The sequence below is a fragment of the Desmodus rotundus genome, chromosome 2 (genome assembly GCF_022682495.2).
Source record: "Desmodus rotundus isolate HL8 chromosome 2, HLdesRot8A.1, whole genome shotgun sequence".
NCBI classification, from domain to species: domain Eukaryota; kingdom Metazoa; phylum Chordata; class Mammalia; order Chiroptera; family Phyllostomidae; genus Desmodus; species Desmodus rotundus.
This window is the reverse complement of record NC_071388.1, coordinates 101,502,955-101,522,065: the sequence shown is the minus strand read 5'-3', so window position 1 is coordinate 101,522,065 and position 19,111 is coordinate 101,502,955. Positions and strand designations below refer to the sequence as shown.

Sequence of the window (19,111 nt, the reverse complement as noted above, 5' to 3'; positions counted from 1 at the left end):
GCTGGTGGACCAGGTGGTCCCACAATAGCATGCAGATAAACCATGAGGAAAAACTAGGGAGCAAGACAGAACACACCACCCAGGGGAAACAGAGCCTCAAAATCTCTGGCTGTAAAAATATGTGGGGGTTGCAGCAGCGGGAGAAGCTCTCAGTCTTACAGGAGAGTCCGTTAGAGGGACCCACAGGTTCATAGAATGTACACAAACCCACCCACCCAGGAATCAGCACCAGAAGGGCCTAATATGCATCTGGGTAGCAGGGGAAGTGACTGCAAGCAGGAGAGAGCCAAGCAAGCAGAATTGTTCCTTCTCTAACCCATCCCCCACATACAGCCCAGCAACGTGGGTTGCCCTACCCTGGCGAATACCTAAAGCTTTGCTCTTACTATGTAACAGATGTGCCAAGACAAAGAAATATGGCTCAAATGAAAGAACAGATCAAAACTCCAGAAAAAAGAATGAAACAAAGAAGAGAGAGCCAACCTATCAGATGCAGAGTTCAAAGCAATGTAATCAGGATTCTCACAGAATTTATTGAGTGTGGTTGACAAATAAAGAAAGTGAAGGCTATGAAAAGTGAAATAAAGAAAAATATACAGGGAACCAACAGTGAAGGGAAGGAAACCAGGAATCAAATCAATGATTTGGAACAGAAGGAAGAAGTAAACATTCAATGGAACAGAAAGAAGAAACAAGAATTCAAAAAAATGAGGAGAGGTTTAGGAATATCTTGGACAATTTTAAACATTCCAACATCCGAATCATTGGGGTGCCAGAAGGAGAAGAGGAAGAACAAGAAATTGAAAACTTATTTGGACAAATAATTAAGGAAAACTTTTCCTAATCTGGTGAAGGAAATAGACTTCCAGGAAGTCCAGGAAGCTCAGAGAGTCCCAGAGAAGTTGCACCCAAGGAAGCACACACCAAGGCACATCATAATTACATTACCCAAGATTAAAGATAAGGAGAAAATCTTAAAAGCAGCAAGAGAAAAGGAGGCAATTACCTACAAAGGAGTTCCCATAAGACTATCAGCTGTTTTCTCAAGAGAAACCATGCAGGCAAGAAGGGGCTGGAAAGAAGTATCCAAGTCATGAAAGACAAGGACCTATATCCAAGATTACTGTATCCAGCAAAGCTATCATTTAGAATGGAAGGGGAGATAAAGTGCTTCTCAGATAAGGTCAAGTTCAAGGAGTTCATCATCACCAAGTCCTTATTATATTAAATGTTAAAAGGACTTATCTAAGAAAAAGAAGATAAAAAATATGAACAGTAACAATGACAGCAAACTCACAGTTATTAACAACCACACCTAAAACAACAACAAAAGCAAATTAAGCAAACAACTAGAACAGGAACAGAATCCCAGAAATGGACATCACCTGGAGGGTTATCAGTGGGGGAGGGGGAGGGAGAATTGGGGGAAAAGGTACATGGAATAAGTAGCATAAATGGTAGGTACAAAACAGACAGGAGGTGGTTAAGAATAGTATAGGAAATGGAGAGGCCAAAGAACTTATATGTACTACCCATGGACATGAACTAAGAGGTGCAAAGTGGGGGGGCTGGAAATCTGGTGGGAGGGGGTGTATAGGATGAAGGGGAATAAAAGGGAGAAAAAAATGGGACAGCTGTTATAGCATAATCAATAAAATACATTTTAAAAAATAAATTTTTTCTGTATGTTACATGTCTTTTTTTATACTTCTATTCCTCCTATACTGCTTTCTTTTTCATTAAGTGAATATTTTATAATGTAGCATTTCAATACTTTTACTGCATTTTTACATTATATTTTTTAATTATTTTCTTAGCTATAGCTGTAGGGCTTACTATGAACATCTTATCAGAATCAGTTTCAGATGTATACTAACAATTCCAGTGAGATATAAAAATATTACTCCTATATAGCATTCTTTTCCCCCACTTTTTGTGACATTGTTTTTATATATTACATTGTTATTATACACTATAAACTTAATATTAGATCATTATAATTATAGCTTTTTATAATTTTATGTCTGTTAAAGAAGTTGAGAGAAGACAGCAAAGAAAATATGTTTACAGCCTTTCTTATATTGTCCTTGTGTATCATTTCTGGATCTTTCATTTGTTCCTGTGGACTTAAGTTACCATACAGGGTAATTTCCTTACTTCAATATAGCTTTGCTCTCATTCACCTCTTTTGTGGTGTTACTAACAAATATATTGTATTTCTATATGTTATAGGCCTAACAGGATATTTTATACAAAGAATTTTTAAATTTGGTAATAGAAGAAAAAAGAAATATGCATTAATGTTGCCTTTTATAATTAAATAATTACTTTATTGGTGTTCTTTGTCTTTTTGTGTAAAATCAAATTACTGTCTGGGGTCACTTGCTTTCACCGTAAGAAGTTCCTTTATTATTTCTTATAAGGTGTGTCTGCTAGAAACAAATTTTCAGATTATTTTTATTATCTGAGAATATCTATATTTCACTTCATCTTTGAAAGAAGCTTTCCTGTATTATAGGAGTCTTAGTTGACAGGTTTTTTTCCTATTAGTAATTTGAATATATTATCCCACTGCTTTCTAGGCTCCCCTGTTTCTGATGAGAAATCAGCCATTAATCTTATGACATTAATCTGGGATTCCTTGTGACAAATCTCTTTCTGCTTTCAAAATTTTCTCCTTGTCTTTGGCTTTCAGTATTTTTAATATGGTGTGTCTGTTTATGGATCTCTTTGAATTTTATCCTACTTGAAGTTCCTCAAGTTTCCAGCTGTGTTCATTAATGTTTTTTAAAAATATATGTATTATTTCTTTTAATAATTTTTCTGTTTCTTTCTCTTTCCTCTCCTTCTGGTACTCTTATTATACCTATGGTAATACCTTTAATGTGAACCACATTTTTCTGAGGCTCTGTTCATTTTTGCCATTGTTTTCTCTCTGTTCTTTAGACTGAGTAATTTCTATTGATCTATTTTAAAGTTTGCTAATTCTTTCTTCTGCCAGTTCAAATCTACTATTGAGCTCCTGTAGTGAATTTTTCATTTCAGTGATTGTATTTTTCCTTTTGGTTCTTTTTATTATTTCTATCTTTTTTAGTGATATATGCTGTTTGATAAGATATTGTTATCATACCTTCCTTTACTGCCTCAATCATGAATTCCTTTAGCTTTGTTTTTTTAAAAAAAACATTTATAATGGCTACTTTGACATCTTTGTTAAATCTGGCATATAGCGGCTCTCACAGAAAGTTTCTATTGCCTGTTTTTTCGAGTGTATGCTTTTTATCTTTTTTTTTTCCTGGTTATACTTTTGTTTCTTTGCATGTCTTATAATTTTTCTTGTAAAGTAGACATTTTAGATGCTATTATTGTAGCAACTCTGGTTAGTGGTCCTCCCACTTCTAGGGCTTGTTATTTTCTTGCTTGTTTGTTTAGTAACTGGCTGGATTGTTTTAGTAAAGTCTATTTCCACCTCAACCTTTACAGCAGAAACCTTCGATGTTGCTCCTCAGGGGGTGCAGTCTTAGGTATGGCACAGTTACCCTAGGATGAAGTGGTCTTGGCTGTGCTCTCTTTAACTTTCTCTTTTCCTGACCACATCCTGTTAAATTCCATGAATTATTGTTTTCAACACTGTCCTGGGATATAAATTCCTCCACAGACTTATCCAATAAAATTTGGGCTCCTTTGAAGGGATAGTTTCTGAAGTCAGTGCCTGAGATTTGTTCTGGTCCCAGGAGCTCTCTTTCCCCAGTTCTCTCTGGAAAACTAGCATGCCTACCATTTACCCTGTATGTCCAATGACTCTACCAATCTCCTCCCAATTGCCTTTCACCAGAGCCTCCCTAAGGGCATTTTTGAGAGCACAGTTGGTTTGAACTTCTTCACTCTCTGTTGCAAATGAAGTCAGTGGCTTTGGAAAAAGATCTGGCACTCTCTGTACTACAGTTTGTTTCTACCCCCAGGCAAAAATCTCTGAGCCAGGGCCCTGGAGCTGGCATTAGGGAAAATGGTGTGCTTCCCTGCGTGACATCCCCACTTTAAGAGCTGAACACTCAGTGGAGGTGGATCAATAGCCTCAGGTCTTCTTGACTTGCCTCTCCCAGCATGGCTATACATTACAAGTTGGGGCAAGGGCAATCGGGGCCCTGGAATTATCAGTAGTGTTGCACCCATGGCAGAGCCTCTGTTCCATAAGCAGGGGCTAGGCAGAAGGAGTTCCCAGCTTTTGGCAACACTCAACCAGAACTTAGCTGTAGAAACAGGTAGTTTAGGGCAGGATAAGAAATGACACATCTGGGAGCTTGGGGAAAAAGGAAGCCCTGTATCCTTGGTTGTGACACTCTGGAGTGAAGTTTTCACGTTATTGAGCTGGGATGGGAGAGGGAGAGCGTGGATCTTGGTTCAAATAGTACAGACTCATTGTTCTTATTGAGGTTTAGTAGATTTTTTTGAATAACTCTTCCTTCATTTGCTGTATACACTTAAAACCATTTCCAGAGACTTTAAATGCCTTTAGCCCTAGACGAGAGGCTCAGTTAGTTGGAGCATCATCTTGTACACCCAAAGGTTGTGGGTTCAAATCCCAGTCAGGGCACATACCTAGGCTGTGAGTTTGATCCTTGGTTGGGGTGTGTATGGGAGGCAACAGATTGCTGTTTCTCTCTCACATTGATTTTTTTTTCTGCCCCCCCCCCACCTTCCTCTCTCACTAAAGTAAATAAACATGTCCTCGGGTGAGGATTAAAAATAATGATAATGAAATAATAATTTTCACCAGTTTCACTGGCAAACAGGTCTGTGGAACTCCTTATGCTGTCATGCTGGAAGTAGATGGTCTTTCAGAACTTGAGATGCTTTATTTTAGTCAGTAACTATTTTATATGTATAGATATCCACCGAACAACAGTTCTCTAACCTTAATGTACATACAAATTACCTGGTGAACTTGTTAAAAATTTAGGTTCCTAAGGCCCAGTCTCCCAGAAATTATAATTTTCTAGGACTTGGGTGGAAGCCAAAAAGAAATCTGCATTTTTAGCAAGCTCACTACATGATTCTTTGAAAAAATATACTAAAAAGACTAATACATACCAGATAAGATTGATGTCCTCTTTTTTAAATGGGTTTTTTGTTTATAATAGGGTTTTGCAACTATGGCAGGGTCAAATACTGGCTACTTAAACATCACAATAGCATGTGTGTGTGTGTGTGTGTGTGTGTGTGTATTTACACACCAAAATTTAGAAATAGTGTCATAACAGGAAGTACTGCCTTTTGCTGGGTGGGGAAGTGCTTCAGAATCATGGTTTAGGACTACCTTTGGCAACTGAATCTAAAACAACAGAGGACCCCAGAGCAAGGCTTCTCAGCCTCGGATCAGGAAACCGGCCTCAAAATCTTTATTTCTCTTGCTCTAGATCTGACTTTTCCTTGGTGCTACCATTTGTAACCATCCCTCAAAACAAAGAGAGAGCACCATTGGCTTTGCTGCAATTGGTCTGATTTGCAGTCCATCAGGTGGCAATATGTGCCTCTGGTAAGAAAATTAATAGGATTAAAACAGCTACCAAACATGCCACAGCAGAAAGGATTCCTACTGCCTAACTGTACATGGTTATCAGTAGTGTGAATCCTCATTGTTGTAATAATAGAAAGTGAATATTATTTCATATTTAAAAATTCTAGACAGAAACCATTAGGAATTATTTTTCCCCAAAGAACTGGCTAATTAGAATTGTAAATAAGGCTGTGCTATGTTTTTATGTACTCCTGTGCCTTTTTCATAAAGAACTAGAACTGAGTAGCTAAATGATTGTTCTGTTGCATATTACAACCCGACCCTACTTCCATCTGCCCACACTCCCATCAGAGACGAAGGCCACACTCGGGAGGAGAACTTATGACAAAGGCTTCCACAATAGGAGGCTTAATTTAAAAAGAGGAGAATACCAAGGAACTCAAGGAACCTGCTTTTCTGAGGCACTATAAGAAGCCAGACAATATTTTCCTACTGGGTTTAGTAGGTGGGTTATTATTATTTATTTATTTTTAAAGATTTAAAGAATAGGATTCCCCAGTGGGAACTGCAAAAAAAATATGTTAGACAAAAAGCCAAACATAACCAATTTTAACCTTTTTATTTTAGAGATGCTCACATACCATACTCAGTAGGGTATTGCTCTTACCCTCCCAGCATGTTAATAATTTATCGCCTGTACTGGTACCAATTCATAGATAAAATTTAAGAAATTTCTGATTTTTTTCTCTATTATTTAATGATATGCTATTATTTCCCAGAAATGGTCACCTTAGCTAGAGATGGGTCTTTAACATGTATATAATACTAGACACATGAAAACCAATCTTTGAAAACAGGTAAATTATAAATTTATTATTTTAATTTACAAAAAAAATACCTTGGGCTTCTTCAAATTATAAGTTCTTTGGTATATTACATAGTTAATTTATGTCATAAATTACTATCAGTGAATGAACAATGAGCAAATTGGTACTGATTATTGATTGAAAAATACACCCAACCTCCCCTCGCTTAAATTGAGCCTCTTTTGTTATACTCTTTCATAGCATCCCTTACTCTTCCAACATAAAATTTATTGGTTTTAAGTATATTTTTTATATTAGATTAAATATTTAAGACCATCTCTTTTGTTCACCACTATATGCCCAATATCCAACACAATGTCTGATCCTTAGTTACTTGTGGAACATGTAAATAAAGTCATTAGGTACTTGGGATATTAAATGGGGAAAGTTGATTGATAGGCTTTAGAATTCCCTGAAATTATCTAAAACAATTTGTTTATATACACATTTCTCAGAACCACCACCTTCATTAGATTTCCAAGGGGTCTGTGACCTCCCCAAAAGGTAAGAAATCACTGGCCTATTTCAGTTCTATAACAGGATTCAATACCAAAGAACTCCCCTGCAGCCTAAAACAAAGTGTGCTACATGTATGTCCCTTTACACGGAAAGAAGTGTGGCTGTGTGAATAGGTGCACGTGTAACTTACAAGAACAGGAACAGAAATGCCTCAGTGAATTTACAGAACAGTCCACATTCTCACTTCCCCTGAGTAACTGATCATTCCTGTAGTCACTGGGCTTCAGGAGTAGCTGCTTGTATCATCTGTTTCTTGGCAGCAACTTCCATCACTCAGGCCAGAGAAAAGGAGTCTGTAATTTCCTCCTTTTACCTGTTAGGGATGCTGACATCCCTCTTTGTGAAAGTTCCTCTGAACAACAAATCTGTAAACCTCCCAGTTAACAAAAGTGTGGGGTGGTCTCCGTATACAGAGCACACGTGCCCAGGCAATTTGATCCCTTGCCCTGCAGCCGGAGAGGAGATCCAGCCTACCGCGGCTATCGGTGCTGCCGTATTGGGGGGTGGGAGACACTGAGATAGGCTGGAATAGGCTAACTGGCTGTTGTATATTAAATCTCTTCTTCTTTCTCTCCCAGCTGCAGAAGATGCTTCCCTTCAGTAAATTTTCACCCTCATTGTTCTCCTGAATATGGAGACTTCAAAAGTAAATTTGTCAGAGAAAAGGCTTTTAATGTGCCACTAACTCAGTTATCCATATTAACAAAGACAAGCAGTGGTACAGATAATTCAAAGCCAAAGGCTCTTTCTATATAGCTTTGTAGTTCACTATTTTGAGGGGCTTGGTGGCAGACTTACCTCCCTAATTATGTTTGTCTTTGCTTCTTATTAAAATGAGTTGTCTGCCCTAGGGCCAGGCAGTTGGGCAACATGAAGATTCTGGCAGAGAATTTGTAAAATTCACAGGGGGAAATCCATAAGGCACACAGATAATCAAACTTGACTATATTTGCGATCACATTCTTAGTCACCTGTGATCAACTGCTCTGCTTCTCTGTGACTAAAGTGAGCCAGAGAAGAGACATATTTACAGGAGACTAGTTGGAAGGGAATGAATCTTCACATTTAGATGAAGACACGAGAATATGTGGCTAAAACTGATAATAAAACCAGTGTTAATGTTTTCCCTGCCTGGGCCCACAACCTACTATTCTGCAGCCAGAGTTACCTTTCTATGCAAATCTCGTGATGTTCATCTCTCCATTATGTCCTGCAATGGCTCCCTGTGCTAGTCGCTGGGGTTATTCACAAATACCCGACTCTCTCCTCCCAATCATGTGTTCGAACCATACACTTCCACCCACAAAGTGAGATATGGCTGCAGGACTGGTGCTGGCCAATGAAATATGAGTCAAAGTGGCATGTGTCACTTCTCGGTGGATGGTTCTAGAGCCAGTATGTGCTTGGCTACATGCTTTGTCTGGTGAGGCAACTGACAGCATCTGAGACTGTGGCTGCTCATCAGCCTGGGTCTCCAAGTGACTGTGATGAGCAGAGCTCCTATCACCCAGTAATAGGCACGTGGTAGGTCCAAAAAATAACACCCCCTGACCGGGCCAGGTGGCTCAGTTGGTTGGAGCATCATCCCATGCACCCAAAGGTTACAAGTTCAATCGCTGGTCAGGGCACATATTTAGGTTGCAGGTTTGACCCCTGGTTGGGGCATGTACGGGAGGCAAGCAGTAGATACTTCTCACATAGATGTCTGTCTCTCACTCACTCTCTCTCCTTTCCTCTCTCTCTAAAATCAATGAAAATACATCCTTGAGTGAGGAGGGAGGAAGGAAGGAAGGAAGCGAGGCAGGAGGGAGGAAGGAAAGAGATGAATCCCTGTTTTCTTAAACCACAGAGACTTTAAGGTTCTTAGTTAACTGAGCATATCTCTATCTTGGCACATGTCAAGCTGCACCATGATTGTCTGAGTTATCTTCCCAACTAGGCACTGAACAACTTGAGGCTAGAATTATTTTGTCTTCAGTACCTTAAGTACAGTGTGTAGCGTTTAAAACAATGTGGTAGAAAATGAAATTCTCTTCCTCCCTGGCCTCTGTGATCCTCCATTTGTATGTTTTTCTAACACTTGCTCCCCTATCAGTATCAATGGCAGAAATGAAAAGGAGTCCTTGGTGTTCAGATACATGGGGAATGGTGGAGTTATTCTTTTGGATCAGTAGTACAAGTAGGAAGAGCTGGCACAGGGGAGAAAGAGGCATTCTTAGGTTGCAGGCATTTCAAATACAATACATGGTCAAGGGGCAGACAAGATTTTGAAATGAAGTTTTGGAGTGACCACAGGGGAAAAAAATAGTATCTCAAAATGTCTTATGAGGAATCACAGGTGTTATCTGAACTAGACTCCTTCATCATCATCAGCAGCAGCAGCAGCAGCATCCTAATATTTACTAATAATTTACTATGTATCAGGCACAGCTCCCACAACCTTACAATTAACTCCTTGGGTCCTTACAACTGTATAAGATAGCTACTATTATTTCCATTTTATAGATGAAGAAATTGAAGAACAGAGAGGTAAATTCCCTATGGCCACACAGCAAACAAATATCCCTCTCTGAATTCAGGGTCTGCTTGCACACTCCCCCTCATGGGGAGCTCACTAACTCCCAATGTATTGTACTTCCCAGAGTCATGTCCTGCCTCCCCCTCCAACAACTGTCCTTCAAACAGTTATGCCTCCAAGACCAACACAAAACAGTTCTACCCTCTTCTTTCCGAGGTAGTCCTTCACATATATGAAGGCAGCAATTGTGTGTCCCTTTAGGCTCCTCTTCCTCAGTCTAAACAGTCCCAATTCACTCAATCCCAGAGTGCCATAGCCTGAGGTCCCTCACTATCCCAGCTCAGTAACACACATGCTAGTTGGTTAAGTCAGCAGAGTGGAACTGTTGACTCTCCCTTCTAGTCTTGCACTGAGCTAATAATGCCTTCTACAACTCCAGCAAATTCCTTTCCCCTTGTAAAGCAAGGTCTGGAGGCAGAAATGGGACCATAATCTGCTACAGAACAGCTGGCTGGCCATATGTCCTGCACATGTCCCCATCCTGGCAAACAGGATACTAGAGGATCCACACATTCAGAGTTCCACATTCTTACTCAGGTTGGAAGTCTGTCCCTGCCTCTTCTCCCCCTCCCCCTGTTCCCTTCCCTCACCACTCTCCTGCCCCCAGAGGCAGAGCTGAGGGCAGGTGCTTCACTTACCATGGAGTTCATGGCGAAGTGATTGTGCTGTGTCTGCAGGTCTAGAGCATGCTGGTAGCTGACTCCGATCTCTGTATGGCTCTGGAGGAATAATTCCTTGTTGTGGCTTATCCAGTCGAACATCTAGAGGGGACAAGATCATACAGAGTAATCAGAAGGGTCATGGGGCCCACAGCATAAGACTTTCAGAGCTACTGGAAGAAAGAAAAGCCCTCCTGCTGGTTCCCAGTGAAAACAAGATATCACTCTCAGAGCAGGGGGTCCACAGACTGGTTTCCCAGCAGAGCCCTCACTTTTAGCGTAAGGACCCACCATTGGCCTCTGTGCTTCTCTACAGAGCCTAAGAGAAAAACAGTAGGAGAATCAGGGAGAGAAGGGTGAAGGCTATTTACTATCCCTAGTTACTTTCCCTTTATAAAAACTTTTAGAAAGCCTCAAGAGGGCCCTCTGCATGTTTTAGGGACAGGTGATGAGGGGACAAGCTGAGAGGCTTAATCTATTCCCAGCTGTCCCAGTCGAGGAGAGAAAACCTTGTTGTTGTTGTTTTTTAAATTTTTTATTGTTATTCAATTACAGTTGTCTGCATTTTCTCCCCACCCCTCCACCCCCCTGCCGCCCCCTCTACCCCCGCCACCAGCCAAACCCCCATCTCTCCCCCGCCTCCACCCTCTCCCTTGATTTTGTCCATGTGTCCTTTATAGTGGCTCCTGTAAACCTTGTTGAAAGCAACTGGGCATACTAACTTGCCATGTACACAGTAACCAACCACACACTCTGTTGAATTGACTTTGAACTGAATCAATCTTCTTGTGGTTCCACAGACTCATAAGTCCAGGGTTTCTGCTATAACCCATCAGGAACTACAAGAAGATTTTAAGGGTAGAGTAAATACTGCTAGACACAGTGGGCACTGAGACATTTTCCTCCCCGTAGCTCTGTACCCTGGTTTTCATTTAGGTTTCTCCCAGGCAGCCCACATGCTTTAAAGGTTGCTGACCAGAACCCCAGCTCAAGGGGAGAGAGCCTGATCACTCTAAAAGTTATCTCTCCTCAGGACATCAGATCTAAGCCAATCAGTGTTTGACATTTTCTGCTCAATGAATTTTCTCAGAAATAGGAATGTTATCCAATTCAGTACAATAAAACATGAGAGGATGTTTTTTGGAAGCTTCTGGGAAAACAGATCCCTAGTTCTTTAAATACAATCTCTCTTCCTCTGATACCATCATTGTGACCCTAAGCCTCAAATTGCTGAGCCATGCTGACCATGAGCCATTCTGCTGGCATTTGGAGGGTGAAGCATATGGACAGTGAAAGGGTGTAGCCAAAATAATGGCAGGAAACACAGACAGAGCCCTGATTGAGACTTCCTGATCTCCACCTAGTCTGTGGACTTCCTTAGTACCTGAGTTAAGAAATCCTCTTTATTATTTGAGCCTATTTAAGTTGGATTTTCTGTAATTTCATGCCCAGATCAGTCAGATCTAGCCAGATCAAGTAATACAACCAGGAAAGGTATGAAAAGGTTGTTTGAGATGGGTCAAGGGCTGCAGCTCAGTTGCAGAAGCTGAGCACAGGTGAAGGCTGAGAAACTGCAAAGATTATGCAGCTTTCCTGGAAGCAAATGGGAGCCTCATTCATCATCATCTTTTAAACAGAAAAGTGAACTTACTTTTTCGACTACATCCAACCAACATTTCAGGGACACTTGCTGTGTGCCAGGCACTGTCCAAGGCAACAAAAGGCAAAAATGACTAAAATGTGGTCCTCAAATTTATTAAGTGGTAAGAAGGCCAGTGTGGAAAGCACACAGAGACTCAGATACAATGCTAGCACAATTAGGTATATGTCTTACTTAAAATCACAACTTGGGGCTTTCCAACCAAGGCAGAGGCATAGGTAGATACACATTGCCTCCTCTCACAACCAAATGAAGGACAACAACAAATTTAAAAACAAAAAAATAACCAGAACTGTCAGAAAATTGAATTGTATGGAAGTCTGACAACCAAGGATTTAAGAAGAAATATTCATTCAGACTAGGAGGAGGGGCGGAGACAGGCAGCCAGAGTGGAGAGGAAACATGGCAAGGTGGTAGCCGGAGGACCCAGTGGTCCCATATTTGCCTGCAGATAAACTGGGTGTAACAACTGGGGAGCAAGACAGACAGCACAACCCAGGGTTCCAGCGCAGGGAAATAAAACCTTAAAACCTCTGACTGTAAAAACCTATGGGTGTTGTAGCAGTGGGAGAAACTCCCAGCCTCACAAGAGAGTTTGTTGGAGAGACCCACAGGGTCCTAGAATGTACACAAACCCACCCATCCAGGAATCAGCACCAGAAGGGTCCAATTTGATTGTGAGTAGCAAGGGAAGTGACTGAAAGATGGCCAAGAGCTGGGCAAGTGGTATTGTTCCCTCTCTGATCCCTCCCTCACATACAGTGCCACAATGCAGTGACCTGGGTTGCCCCACTCTAGCAAATACCTAAGCCTCTGCCCCTTACAATGTAACAAGTGCAGAGACAAAGAAATATGGTGCAAATGAAAGAAAAGATCAAAACTCCAAAAATAGAACTACATGATAAAGACAGAGCCAACCTACCAGATGCAGAGTTCAAAACACTGCTGATCAAGATGCTCACAGAAATGGTTGAGTATGATCCCAAAATAAAGGAAAAAGTGAAGGCTATAAAACATGAAATAAAGAAAAATATACAGGAAACCAACAGTGAAGAGAAGAAAACCAGGACTTGTATCAATAATTTGGAGCAGAAGGAAGAAATAAACATTCAACTAGAACAGAATGAATAAACAAAAATTCAAAAAAATGAGGAGAAGCTTGAGAACTTCTGGGACAACTTTAAATGTTCCAACATCCGAATCATTGGTGTGGGGAACCGTTCCAAGCGTGGGAAATGTGGCTCAGCCCCCACTTGGAAAACCAGTGGGGAGCGAAGTTGGCGGGCAGGTAAGTTCTCCAGTGGGAAATCAGGCCTGCATTGTACTTAGACTGCTATGAGACTTGCTAAAAAACTCCCTCACCCTGAATTGAGGAAGCAAATGTTTACTGAGTATCTTTATCTTTACAGAATCTGGGCTAGACCCTCCAGGTATGGGACATAGCCCTTTCAACCATTTACATTGCAAATGTCCTCCTTTGATGTATTCAGTGACTTCCTCTCCTGTGTCTGCAAAGATAACCACCCAAAACAAACCTTTGTATAGTAAAGAGGACCTTTGATGTTAAGGGCCTCAAAAACCTATAAAGGCTGGTCACCCCAAGGCTCTTGGCGCTCCCCCCTTGAGGGAGTGGCCGAGGTGCTGAGAGGTGCTCTCCTCTTGAGAGAGTGGCCGTGCCGTCCCTTTTCCCCCACAGGACGTCTGTAGTCCTTGTGTATGTGTATTGGAATACTAAAACCTCAACAGCAGATCTTGCGGGCCGAGATCCGCGTCACATTGGGGTGCCAGAAGGAGAAGAGGAAGAACAAGAAATTGAAAACTTATTTGAAAAAAATGATGAAGGAAAACTTCCCCAATCTGGCAAAGGAAATAGACTTCCAGGAAGTCCAGGAAGCTCAGAGAGTCCCAAAGAAGTTGTACCCAAGGAAGCACACACCAAGGCACATCATAATTACATTACCCAAGATTAAAGATGAGAGAATCTTAAAAGCAGCAAGAGAAAAGGACACAGTTACCTACAAAGGAGTTCCCATAAAACTATCAGCTGTTTTTTCAAGAGAAACCGTTCAGGCAAGAAGGGGCTGGAAAGAAGTATTCCAAGTCATGAAAGGCAAGGACCTACATCCAAGATTACTGTATCCAGCAAAGCTATCATTTAGAATGGAAGGGGAGATAAAGTGCTTCCCAGATAAGGTCAAGTTCAAGGAGTTCATCATCACCAATTCTTTAATACATGAAATATTAAAGGGACTTTCTAAGAAAAAGAAGATGATCAAAAATGTTAACAGTAAAATGACAACAAACTCACAAGTATCAACAACCGAAACTAAAACAAAAACAAACACAAAAGTTAACTAAGCAAACAACTAGAACAGAAACAGAATCCCAGAAATGGAGATCACATGGAAGGTTATCAGCAGGGAGGGGGAGGGAGGAAAATGGGGGAAAAGGTACGGGGAATAAGAAGCATGAATGGTAGGTACAAAATAGACAGAGGGAGGTTAAGAATAGTATAGGAAATGGAGAGACCAAAGAAGTTATGTGTACAACCCATGGACATGAACTAAGAGGTGGGGGGGGGGGGGATCTTGTGGGAGGGAGTGTGCAGAGCAGAGGGGAATAAAGGGGAGAAAAAAATGGGACAACTGTAATAGCATAATCAATAAAATATACTTAAAAAATCACAACTCAGAAAAAATTTATCAAGATAAAGGCTCCTAAAGGTGTGGGGACAAGGGCAAACACAGAAGACTTCCCAGAGCAGGTGACACATGAATTGAGCATTCACTCACGTAGGAATTATCCAGGTGAAGATGAGTGGGATGCAAGCTCCAGGCAAAGGAGTAATCAAGGGGACAGAACTGTGGGGCATGCCAGTGTGTCCAGGACTCTGAAAATACCTCAGCAGTGCTTCTGGAGCCTAATGTGAGATGATGTGGCTTGGGAGGTAGATCGGTTGGCAGACCATGGAGAGCCCTGGACACAGGCTTCAAAAAACCTGGACGATACACTGTGGGCAGCTATATGTTGGTGGAGGGTTTTAAGTTGAGTAGTGAAGAGTGATGTGAGCTTTGATAACAGTGTGTGATGTGGATTGGAGGGGTGAGATGGGGCAGAGGGAAAAGTTAGGAGGCTGTTGTCACAGTAACCCTAGTGAGAGAGAGTGAGAACCCAGAAAACTGGCTTAGGGGAGTGGCAGTGGAGTCAGAAAAGTGGGCTGAGTTGACATCCACTAGGAACCAGATTGAGGACTCACTATGGTTCTGGGAGGGAGGGCAAGAAAGAACTTGGGAGAAGAGCCAGGTGTCTGGCATGGCACCCTGGCCCGGGGTCCTTGTAAGAAAAGTTGCCACCATTTTCTTTAGTCCCTCAAGAAAAGAGTAAGAAGCTGGGGTGGGGAGACAGTGGGCTCAGATTTAGATGTGCTGAGTTTGAGCAGCTTATGAGTTTCAACTGCATGTGCCCTTTGGGCAGTTAGATTTACGTGTTTGGAGGTCAGGAGAGAGGCATGGAAACTGTGACAAGTCACACTTAGGTATACAGACATCACCTTCTGCACACAAACATGCATGATTTAGAGATGATTGTCCCTTTTAAATTACCCGGATCACTCTGGCTACCTGCACAAATAATAAAGAGCAAAACTACTGGTCTTTCCTTGCAAGTGTCAGTGGATGTTTCAGGCTGGGGACTCCTGCAGAGGCTAGATCCGTATCTGTTGTGTGCACTATCCTGGGTCTGCCAGCCATGGCCAGCCCCACATTTCAGGCACTAGGGCAGGCTTTTGTTTTTAAATTATTTTAAGCACCAGAGGGGAAAGAAGACAGGTGCCCAGGAGTTCAGAAGAGTCTCACCCTATAATTTTTGATCATTAAATTTGTTTCTCAACCCTATTTTAAAATAATCCCTCATCTTTTTTTCCTTATTGACAAAAGAATCAATAAAGAAAATGAAAATCTGAAGTGCCTGAAGCCCTTGGAATCTGTGATGAAAAGAGATCACTCCACATATATTCTTGGCTATCCCAGTGGCCGAGAAGTGACCTTCCTTGTATTTTCTCTTAAATGTCATTTAGATATGCAAATAAGCAGTGGAATAATATGCTAGCTCCAGAATGATTAGATGGCCCAGTGCCAGGTCTCTGCTGGACTACAGAGCAATGAAAGCTGATCACAGACCAGTTAGAGTAGAAAACAGTAAGAAACTTGAGTTAAAAGACATGCCAGAACGGAGAGTACTACAGGAACTGTACACCACATTGAATGGGCTTCTCACAGAATGGGATCTGAGCCCATGCCATTCCACCCAATTCTGCATTCCATGTTGGAGCCCACGAGCTGCTCTCTTGTGGCTGGGCATTCTGGGAAAGTTTAGCTGTGCTGGAGGCAGAGTTCCCAAGAGGTGTCACATGTCTTGGGCAGAGAGAAAAAGACCCGCTCTGGGGACCAGATGGTAGCATGTGGTATCAGGAACCACAGTCTCTCCAACATGGCTGTTTGCTAAGGAACTGTCTCGTCTGCTCAGGGCCTGAATTTTTTGCCTAATAGTATGTAATCCTCACCCTTGTAAGCTCAGCTGTCTGTAAGGGTCATTTTCATTTCTGTTGCATTCAGTGAAACTGGCTGCAGAGAGAGACTAAGTACGTGTGCACGTGTGTGTGTTCATGTGCTTGTGTGCAGTCAAGTTGGATGAAGACTAGACTCCTTCCAAGCCTGTCTCTGTCACTAATTACCCATGAGACTATGGGCAGGCCTCCTTATTTCTGGACTTCTCATTTGCAAGGGATAAGTGGTTCTCAGGATGGAGGTAAGCATCCTGTTTGACAATCAACTCAATTTGGAAACTTACAGAATGTGCTTTTCCATTCAAAATAAAAATAGTTTTATTGAGTCTCCTGGATTAGAAGGCATATTCATCACTGCAACTTACATTTCAAAGTTTTGAGTAAAAGCATGTCAGTGAGAAAACTGACATTAATTGATAGCCAGAGAAAGGCAGCTTCTTCATCTCAGCCCTGACGTTTGTCTGGTGTGTTAAGAATTTAAAACGTCCATTTGTACACTTCATTTCACTGCATCCATCAGGTCCAATTTACAGATGAAAAACAGGGGCAAAGAAGTGAAGCCCAGTGTCTAGAATTCATTCATTCTACCCAATCAATGCACATTTACTGAATGCCTGTTGAACCGGGCTCTTGGGATAATGCCCTGCCTCCTCCGCACTGCTGGGCTCCACAGGGCAGTTACCCCTCAATAGGCAGCCACCAGGACACTGTGGGGCTCCAGCTGAAGTAAGGTGCTATCCCTCACGTGGAGTCAATCACTCTCCAACACACAGCCTCCTCCTCTCTCCTCACCCCTGTCCCATCATGCCTGGGGACAGCGATTCAAACAGCCCCACTTTTCTCAATAATCACTTAGTGAACAAATGAATGCAAGAGTGAGTTGGCAACAGCTCTCAGGCTGCTAATCTCTAGACAAACAGATCATTTCTAAGCTCCCTTCCAGCTAGAACATTCTATGATTTGATCTATTTGAATTGAGCTCTCTGGAAGACACTTGAACTAGACTGACCTAAAGATCTAAAGAAACAGTAAAGAAAATATCTCTGCAGTGGTTTCAAGCATTTTGATTTTTTTTTTAAGAATCTACAAATGGTAGGTTCAACAAAATGTAATATAACAACAAAATTCCTCTAAGAGGAAAATTCATGTCTAAATAATGAAATTTTATTTCTTTGTTTGGAAACCAACATAGTTTTATCTAATTAAGAAGATAGATAATATAAGCTACTTGGTTTTTTCCTCTTCTTTTTCATGCTTTGCATTTAGCTAAGTAATTATTTTATGCTGGCTAAAATTCAATGAAAGTATAAAAATCTGATTCTTAACATACAGTAAATGATAAAAGAATCTATTTAAATGCAAATTAGGAAAATAACAAGGAACCTTTCCCCCTTTCCTTTTGAAGATGGGACAGCTAAAAGGTTATTATTGTTCTACTCTGTTTTTAGTGAAGTATAAACTATTTCATAGAGCAAAATATTGATTAAGAATCTTGAGCTTATTTTCCTCATTTGCCAAATTTAGCAATGGCATCTGATTTAGATTTTTAAATCTAAAAACATCTTGTTAACTTTCAAAACACCACCTACTGTTAGTGTTTTATACTGTCTGTAATTATAGATTATGTTGGTTTTTAAGTTGTTCATGTTCATCTTTGATTAGTTAAGAGGACAGAAGACAACCAATGGACTTTCTTTGCCTAAATATGGACATTCCAGTATCACCTGTGTCCCCTGTACCCTGTGACCCATCCATAAAAGCCTGTGCCCTAAAAACTACTAACAACCTCCTAGCAGGTGAACCTTGCTGTGTGTGGAATTGACTAATATGTGGTCAATTCCATAATCAAATTTTATGTGTTTTAGAGTGCAAAGAGCAGAGGCTTCCAACAGGAGACCTGGATTCTAGTGCAGATTTTGCTGTATAAACTGACAGGTTAGGTATTGGTTTGAACCTCAGTTTCTTTATCTGTAAAATGGGGATGACAATTTACATCATTTCGACTTTAGCAGAGTAGTAGTGAGATTCAAACAAGACAATGGTGTCAAGCTTTAAGTGCTACATACCTAGTAGATTTTTAAATCCATAGAGTGAGCATATTAAATTGCACATATTTCCCCAATGTGTTCATTTGGACCACAAAATAGATGAAAGGTGTGGATTTAGAGTTGCAGTAGGTTCACCTCACTGAGGAATCACCACGGGCTAAAGGGAATCACACATGCAACTCATACACAAACACATCCACAGCCCAACACTCAGAGACGCACCCTAGAACACCCACAGGGTGCTGCACAGACCACGGAGTCCCCTGCATCTCCCCACTGCCTCCGCCCTGACATACACTCAGGTGGGTGTCCTTGCTCACACAGGACTCAGAGACCCACAGTCTCTCTCAGAGCTTTGCCTGAGGGCACTGCTGTCCTGCCCTCCCTGTGCAGCCTGGCCAGGGATCTCACCCCCTCTTGCTTTGCTTCCAAACTCTCCCTTCCCCATCCTCTCTGATACCCCAACTCTTTCACTTTTAGACACTCAATCCCTTTGGCTCTCAACAGTTTTTCACTCAGGAGAGATTCCTATTAAAATGAATTATACCTGCAACCCCTCCTGGAATTAAATTATTCTAATAAAGAAATACATAACTCAGTAAGAAAGCAAGGTCCTTTGTAAGAACAAGTCAGGGATGAGATTCTAAAATGTGGTGGCACAGGAGCCCTGGACAGAAGGAAAGAGGCCCTAAAATGAGA

General features: G+C 41.3%; 1 protein-coding gene across 16 annotated transcripts in view; it reads right to left on the bottom strand.

The window, feature by feature from the left end:
* KALRN (kalirin RhoGEF kinase) overlaps window positions 1-19,111 on the bottom strand; it is an 838,419-nt gene that overhangs the window by 417,174 nt on the left and 402,134 nt on the right. For all 16 annotated transcript variants that reach the window (XM_053918456.2, XM_053918443.2, XM_053918448.2 and 13 more), the window contains exon 6: window positions 10,120-10,242. In XM_053918456.2, coding sequence (XP_053774431.1) covers window positions 10,120-10,242 — 123 coding nt within the window. The remainder of the gene's footprint in view (window positions 1-10,119; window positions 10,243-19,111) is intronic.